Raw genomic sequence first — 8,515 nt, 5'->3', positions numbered from 1 at the left:
GGGGGAAACGAGCCGCCGCTCACTGATATCGCGTCAAGCTGAACGCGCCAATACAACGCAAAAATAACGGTCGGCGCGTGATGGTACTTCAAAATAATAGCGAGCACACTCCCTCTGTCGAAAGGGACGCGAATGAACACGCACTTTGTTGGTTAATGGCGCTAAAACTTGATTTTAAAGCAACATAAAAGCTTTACTTTATACATTTAACCAAATGTAACCTAAATAATAGGCCATTTAAGTATTTGTTTTAGTTAAACATAACGTTTGAGCGAAAGCGGTTTATTTTGAAAAACGGATACCGGAACTAGCTTACTCCGCTGTGGCTAACTCGATGCAGTTGTGGTAAGAGGGGGAGGTAAGTAATTATTTAGGGGGAAGAAAGAAAGAAACAAAGTTGTCGACCGTGCAATGCACACGGGGAGGGATTTTATTTATTTCGAGCGACTCGTCTTAGTCTAGCACCGGTCTGCTGGAAAGGGAAGAGTAACGGCGCGCCGGTTTCCCCCTCGTTTCCTCCTCACTCTCCAAACTTCTCCGCTACTATTTGGCCGAGTCCCGGACAGGATTTCTCTTTTGAAAACGGGAATGATAGAAGCAGCCGAGCGCAGGCGGATGGACGGACGGACGGACGGAGGAGTCTAAGCCAGGGTCTTGTTGTGTTTTCTGTTGCCTCAGTTAAAGGTAATCATATTGTTTTGACTTTTTTTTTTTTTTAATCCGCGCACACTTCGCTCTGGGATGAATGGCAGAAGTCGGACTTGTTTTCTCGTCTACACTGGACCCACATGAAGCGGTGTTATAGCCTGCGTCCCGCTGGAGCTCTCCGCTTTGTGCCGCTTTAAAAAGAGAATTCAAACGGAGAGACACCCCCCCACACACACACACTCTGCACTGGATAACCACGACATCAAAGCGACTTTTCTGAACTACACTGCAGACACAAACGGAGAAGATGCAGATGTGGAGCCGCATGAGGGTCCACAAAGGAGGCCCTCCACGACTATAGGTCACGCAGAAGTGTCCTGGATGTATGTTCGTCCTGCTTCCTGGCTGGGTTGACTTGAACTCTTTAGTAATTGTCTAATTAATCCCATGGATTCTTCCTCACCTCAGCCTACCTGCTCTGGTGGGGTTTCCACATGAGGGCAAACCAGATGACTCAGAGGACTTAAGTCATGTAATCGCTCTGAAACGTCTTAAAAGTCTTATTTATCTGTTCTGTATTTATTGTGTGTGTATATATAAGCGGCCCTTTTTTTTGGTAGCTTTGAGCTAGATTCAGGGCTTCGTTTTAATTTACAGGATTCAACAGCTGATATTTTAACTAGGGAAAACTGTAGATTTACTTGAGCATCTCTGTTCTGCTGTATATCTACCTACACTGTATTTGAGAACATTCATTTGAAAGGGAGTTTGTTATTTTTTATTTTCTTTTTGTAAGACTTTGCCCAGGCAGGTTAAAAAAAAAAAAAAAAAAACGAGGCTTAATCATGGACAGGCCGATAAGCAAGTTACTGGAGAAGTTAAAGCTAACGGACTCGGGCAGTGTGAAATTCAACAGTTCGAAGAAAAAACACGACTCTGCCAGCAACTCCAACAACAGCAACGCCAACACTGGCGTCTCCGGAGGCGGCGGAGGGGGCAGCGGTCTGCCACCAGCTCCCAGCTCTGCAGCTGCCTCGCCCTCAAGACCCAGCCAGTTCTCGCTTGCCTCTGCAACCACAAGTGATCCATGTGTTCCAGCGAGTGGGAGAGGAGGAGGAAATGCTGGAGGAGGAGGAGGAGGAGGAGGAGGAGGAGGGATGGGAATGACTTCCTCTCAGCTACTCACCTCGCCAGCTTCTTCCTCCACGGTGGGCGCCTTACCTCCAGATGGCGAGCAACTGCTTCACCCTTCCACCTTGGCCCCGCTGAGGCGCCCCTCCCCCCAGCAGCGAGCTTCCTGTTACCTGGGCGAAGGCGTGGATTCCCACCTCAGGCGTGAGTCCGGCCTTGGCCCCGACTGCGACCCTTCGGGAGCGTTCGGCTCCAAGTCGTCCATCAACCAGCGGCGCTACTCCTTGGAGCTCCAGCAGCTGGTGAGACGACAACAGCTCCTCTCGCAGCCGCCTCCTCTCTCGGTCCCCCCGCCTTACCCCACAAACGCGGGGTATGGGTCGGCCCCCCGAGGCAGCGGCCTGGCAGAGCCGGGCTACCTCTCCGAGCCCGAGAGGCACAAGCGCTTCTCTCTCCAGGAGGCCCTGTTCTACAAACGTCTGAGCACAGGCAGTGAACTGTGGGAGAGCCCCCGGCCTGCATCCCTCTCTCATCCGCCACATCGCCCGTCTGATATGACCGGAGGGAACGTGGGAGGAGGCTTCTTTTACCCCCCAGGACCAACCTTGAGCCCATGCTCATCATTCAGCCTCCAGGAGTCGGTGCTGATCAGCCCCAGGTCCAGCTTCGCCTCCAGCACGGCCAGTGGCGGCGGAGGAGGGAGTCCCATGGGGAGCCGCTGCAGCAGCAACCGCACCAGTGGCATCAGCCTCGGCTATGACTCTCGCTACTCTGCGTCCGGAGGCCTCCCTCCACAGCAGCAGTCCCCTTCCATGCAGACTGGATGCTCGGCACCTGGTTATGGAGCCCTGGGAAGGGCTGGGGCAACCTCTGTTGAGGCCTGGACTCAGTACCTGGACGGAGGGATGCGTCCAGGTGCACAAGACAGCCGGCACTCCTACCCGCCCGCAGTCGGAAGCCCAGCGGCAACTTGCTACCAGGCAGGTCCAGAGTGGTGGGATGGGCAGCAGGCTGGAGTTAGAGGCAAAGAGGCAAGTGGGATGGGAGAGAGGGCCCGATACTCAGACCTGCCCGGGACCCGGTACCAGGAGGAGCTGACCCAACTTCTGCTGATTGATGCAGCAGTAGAAGGTGGGAGCGTGCTGAAGGGCCTGATGCTGATGGAGCAGTCTCAGACATCTCTTTCCAAACCGGGGACGACGACAATGTCTTCAGCTGTGGGTCCAGTCAAACCTCAAGAGGACCCTGGAGTTGGAAGAGAGGCAGGGGAAAACCGGCAGGAATTCTTTGGTGAGATCCTTTTTTTTTGTTTGTTTGTTTGTTTTCTAGGCACAAGAAATGATGGGTAGCCAGAGGAGAAGTCAAATATCACTTGACTGAGCCGGCGCTGTCACTGCTCACACACGGTTCGCCCAGCATTCACCCTCACCGTGTTATTATTGTTGTCCTCGCTGCCTGGTGTCAGATCACAGGCTTCTCTCTTAATGAAAGGCTTGTATGGATGGACAGATTAATAGTTGAAAGAGTGTATGGATAGATGGATGGTGCCGCGGAGCCTGCAGAGACATGCAGGGTCATGACACACAAAGCGCAGCGGGGAGAGCTCCGGCTTCAGGAGCCGATCCAGACAAGTAGACGTGTTTTGGCTGAGGAGAAGAGAGGGAGAATGAGCAGGTAGGAGACATTAAAAGGTACACAAAAAACATTAAAGCAACAAGGTATGCACACACACACCCAGGCTTACACCTGCGTCTGAAAGTCAGCTGATGTTTCGGGCAGATTGCCGGCAGTTTGCCACAGCGTGGTGCGTATAGAAGGCTAATGCAGCGGATCGACGTGGTCATTAAAGGGCAAGATTCTGCTGTAACACTCAGACACAAATTACACGGCTCCATATAAACACAGCTCAGACCATTACCGTGAGTCACACAAGATTAGGACTCAGGTTGTGTGTGTGTGTGTGTGTGTGTGTGTAGCATGGTAGGAGTGTGTTACGGTGGCTCACTGAATGTGTGTTTGTGTGTCTATATTGTTTGGCTGGGCGTGTTTCCCCCAGAGTGACTTCAGGCCACAGTAACGCAGTGTGTTTTTGTGTGTGTGTGTGTGTGTGTGTGTGTGAGTCGTGTGTGTGTGTGTGAGTCATGTGTATGTGTGTGTAATTCTGCCTTGGCGTGTGCAAGGGCGGGCGGTGTGCTGCAGCCTGTTTTTCTGCTCAGGTATGTGTGCCCCGAGGAGACGTGCAATACTGTACTCCTCTCCTCTCAGCCATTAAAGGGAAATCAGAAGCCGTGAAGACAGACGCCCCGAGCTCAGCACACCTGCGTGAAGGTGTAATGCTGAGTGGAGGAAAAATAAAACACGCGCGATCAAAAAAGAAAGTAAAAACAAAAAGAAGCGGCACCTGGTTGTGTAATACGCCTTTTGATGGTTTTTAAATTGGCTTTACAGCTAAGAAAGTAGAACTGAAACTCCTTCCCGGACTAAAAAGTCCCCCAGAGTCCGCCTGTTCTATATGTAGAGCTTTGAGTCGTGCCTCTTTGGTTTCTGGCTTTGGCACAGACTCTTGTCCCTAAATATCGGAGGAACCGTCCAAGCTCGTAGCAACGGCAGTGTAGGAATTCTTTATTTGTGCGGCACTCCCTCAGCCACATTAGAGAGAGGGGAAAAAACTCTTAACCCAAATAGACGTCAGGGAGAAGGAAGCTCAGGCCGCCACTTTTCCACCTTACGTTCAGACGTTTAGACGTTCAGACCGGGTGTTAACATCCGTCCTCGGTGGTCCGATCACAGGTGGCCAACCTAAAGTACAGCTGTGAAGACCTTAGACTGCATTAAGGGTGCATTTGAGATCCGATCCCCTTCGGAGGAGTTCTTGCGACCACATTCCTTTAGGAGTGTGAACACACGACAAGTCCTGGCCTCACTGATGGACAGCCGACTCAGCTAACATAAATAAATAACAACACGTGCACTGCAGCTAATTATGTTCCGCAACTTGTCCGGGAAACTGTGATCAGATCTCAAGTGGTTGCTAAAGACTCGCATGGAGACGGGTTTTAATGCTAGGTGTGAACAGAAATACCTTAAGCTGGAGACTTGCAATCGGATGACTTTTGTTTTAAGGTCGTGTCTGAACAGGACGCACGTTCCACAATTTGTATCATGTCCTCACGTCCAGGTGCCCACACAGCAAACGGCAACTGTTAACGGTCTAGGTCTAGGTGATGATTCTTTGGAGGCGGCAGCTGTTACAATATTTATTTGCATAGAGAGTGATGGGACGCGTCTTACCGCCGCCGATACCATCATGAATATGTTTTAAGATAAATATACTTCCGCGAGCTGGTGTGCTGTTTTCTAAGTGGCAGTTGAGGAGTGTTTTTACAGCCAACGTGTGCACTGGCCCAACAGGACGCACGCTTTCTTGGTTAACATACTTTCCGTCAACAAAGACCTCCGCCGGGACACTAAACTTAAACGTCGCCTTTGAAATGGACCAGAAAGTGACGGCTGAGCCTTTGTTTCTTTGACTGAAGTATGTGTAATTTGATAATGATTTGAAGGAAGCAGCAAAAGTGATAATTTCCTAATTTTGCCGGTGCTTCCTATGTAGTTATGGCCTCTGAGAATGAGAGGGGGGGAAAAGTGCCAACATGTTAAATCTCCAAATTGCTCTAAATGGAGGGTTTAAGGTGAAACTTAAAGGCAGGTCTCGGCTCCGAACACCAGAAGAAAGAGTCATCTATTTTCTGGAAGGGCTGCCAGAGAAAAAAAAAAAAAAAAAAAGGCCAGATCCGGTGGAGTTTCCCTTTAATAACAGAGCTTCCACAGAGACACTGGAGTGGATGAGCAAACAGGCTGGCATGGGTAGCTGGGTTTTAACTGTGTGAAAATCCCCTAGGTGGTGCGAACGAGAGGATTTACAAGTGTTGACACTTTGTGTGGAGTTGGATTTCAGACACATTGCCCTGGAATGCGTCGTAAACAACGCGCTGAGAGCCGCCGAGCGATTGCTCCCGAATAAATGTCTGTTGTGTTCCCCCCCCACTCCCTCTGTGCCGACAGGAACCTGTGTGAAGTGTGGGAAAGGCGTGTACGGGGCGGATAATGCCTGCCAGGCCCTGGACAACCTCTATCATACTCGCTGCTTCACCTGTGTGTCCTGTGGTGAGTACCCACCACCCCCACCCTCCAAACACAACAATGATGATTTGAAGTATTTGCTGAATCTCTACCGCTGCCACACCTCGGCTAAAGTATTTACTGCTGAGATGTCTTGGGTTTATCGTGCTGAGTCAGCCTCCACCTCTGTCCCCCTGCAGGACGCACGCTGAGGAACAAGGACTTCTACAACGTCAGTGGCTCTGTGTACTGTAAAGAGGATTACATGGTAAGAGTTGAGGTCAAGGCGTGTTCTGTCATCCGCCTCAGACGTGTTCAGAGCCGGGGGATCGGGTTCTGTGCCGCTGATAATCTCTTTTGTTTTAATTGCAGTTTTCGGGATTCCAGGCTGCCGCTGAGAAGTGTAGCGTGTGTGGCCACCTCATCCTCGAACAGGTGTGTGAACGCACCGCATAAACCAAAGCGCACAAACCCCCCCCCCCCCCCTAAACTCTTTAAACCGAATACACTCCAGTGGCCGCGCTAATCTCGGGTAATGTTGTAGTTGTTTACATCCTACGTTTCCCAGAATTCCTTTAAAGAATCCCACAGAGGATAGAGAAATTCAGTGACGTCCTTCTGTTGGCTCGTGTTTGGGTTCCCACGGCGCATCTCGGCTGGAATGTTTTTGATAAATAAAGAAATTAGGCCCTGCAGTGATTACCCTAAAACTTCTTACCATATAAGAACCTGATAATGTCCGTAATATAAATGGAGGCTGTCAGCACGAGTGGCTTAACCCCGTCCACCGGTTTTAGGGCCACAAATGTTTATCGCTCAGTGATTCAAGAAAAGAAATGCATTTCTGGAAATATCGCAGCTTGAAATTGTTTATGGGTTGATGGAAAAACTGCTGGAGATAGAAACTGATATCTGTGAGTGATCAAGGACAGATTCTGAGTATGCGTCGACTGTAAAGCGCTCTGAGAAAACGCGTGGTTTTAAACGTCTTTAACCACTTACTGGTTCTCGGTTCTCAGATCCTGCAGGCTCTCGGGAACGCATACCATCCCGGCTGTTTCCGCTGCGTGGTGTGCTCCAAGGCCCTGGATGGGGTGCCTTTCACTGTGGACCAAAACAGCAACATCTACTGCGTGGCAGACTACAACAAGTGAGACATGAGTCCAATCGAGTCATTTACAACAATGCACCTGAAGCACTACTAAAGTATCACGGTTGTGGATCTTGTTTAGAATCATTTGTGGTCAGAGACACTCGAGATTTAGCTCAGTTTAAGAAAACATTACACACATTTTATCCTGTTTTTGTTCAATTAGTTTGAAATGGTAAAGCAGACAGACCAAGGGGAACCAGAGAAATAGATTTTACATAGATTTTAGCAGCAGGTCCTTTTTATCTATGGTTGTCCGTTACACACCAGAGATGTAACTGAGATATCGTGGAACTATTTCTTTCTGCAGGACTTTTGCCCCGAAGTGCGCTGCCTGTTTACAACCCATCTTACCTACTGAGGTGAGTATCCTGGCTGGAGATTTCTAATGTTATTCCTTTTGCACGTAATATTAGAATATCATGTGTGAGTACATTTCTTTTTCCCGAAAGAAAATTGCCATTATTTTGGACAGTTTACCAGTTTTCCAACTAATGTCATTTTTAAAATAAGTGACACTTTACGGCGACTGAAAATGCTCCGAACAGAATCACGACTCCATTATTGGCCAACACTGTTTGATCATCTCTGTTGACCTCTCTGATTGTTTGTTTTGTGTCTCAGGGCAGCGAAGAGATCCTCCGGGTCGTGTCTATGAACAAGGACTATCACTTTGAGTGCTACCACTGTGAGGTGAGTGATCTTTAGCCAGCTCTCCAAGAGAAACTCTTCCACAAATTAACGTTATGAGTCGTCTGTAAAGCTGACCTCACTTCCTCTGCATACATTCCTCTCCTTATCAGCTCTTTTTTTTTTTTTTTTTTGTCCTCTCTCCCCAGGAGTGTGGTAAGCAGCTCTCCGATAAGCCAGGCTCACAGTGCTTCCCCCTGGACTCTCATCTCCTGTGCCACTCCTGTCACATGAGCAGAGTGTGCACCACACACAACATTCCCCCTCACAACACACACTGATCAGCCTCTATGCAGCTATGGGTTTATGGTAAAACAAAACAACAAAAAAAAAAAAAGCTGGTCTTAATATGCTTCTGCTCAGTCGTAGGTCTTTTTCTTCCAGATGAAACTGCTGATACCGAGACATTTCCACGAGTTCACTGTTATTTTTGTCTTTGATCGGTCCCTTTTGTCGTCACACGTACTGCCTGCTGTACTCCTGGCACTACTGCTGTACCACAGTTAAAAAGGGAACAAAAGAAACTACTGCTTTTTTTTTTTTAACCCCCAGTGTTGTTACTGTTTGCTTTGGAAGAACAAGGGAATTTGCTGAACTGTTTTGTACATACACTATTGCTAGCAAACATTTGCACTTAAAATTTGATTTTACTGTAAGAGATTTGTGAATCTGTTCACGTTCTGGGGAAAAAAAAGACATTACTGTAATTTTTTTGTATGTTGAAATAAATATTTTCGTTTCAGCTCAGACTGCGGCTCACGGTGCGTCTTTGTG

At 48.8% G+C, this 8,515-nt stretch overlaps 1 protein-coding gene across 1 annotated transcript; it reads left to right on the top strand.

Annotated features, from left to right (window-relative positions):
* The first annotated feature begins 264 nt into the window (after positions 1-264).
* ajuba (ajuba LIM protein) lies at positions 265-8,490 on the top strand. The gene is made up of 8 exons (XM_084563075.1): positions 265-3,069; positions 5,845-5,946; positions 6,102-6,169; positions 6,274-6,336; positions 6,921-7,051; positions 7,362-7,413; positions 7,676-7,744; positions 7,891-8,490. The coding sequence occupies exons 1-8, from the start codon at positions 1,494-1,496 to the stop codon at positions 8,020-8,022; spliced, it is 2,193 nt and encodes a 730-aa protein (XP_084419201.1). The 5' UTR covers positions 265-1,493; the 3' UTR covers positions 8,023-8,490.
* Positions 8,491-8,515: the final 25 nt, after the last annotated feature.

Source organism: Chelon labrosus, assembly GCF_963514085.1.
Source record: "Chelon labrosus genome assembly, chromosome: 1".
Lineage (NCBI taxonomy): Eukaryota > Metazoa > Chordata > Actinopteri > Mugiliformes > Mugilidae > Chelon > Chelon labrosus.
Note: the sequence above shows the minus strand (reverse complement) of the source record. Positions and strands in the feature narration are given on the sequence as shown.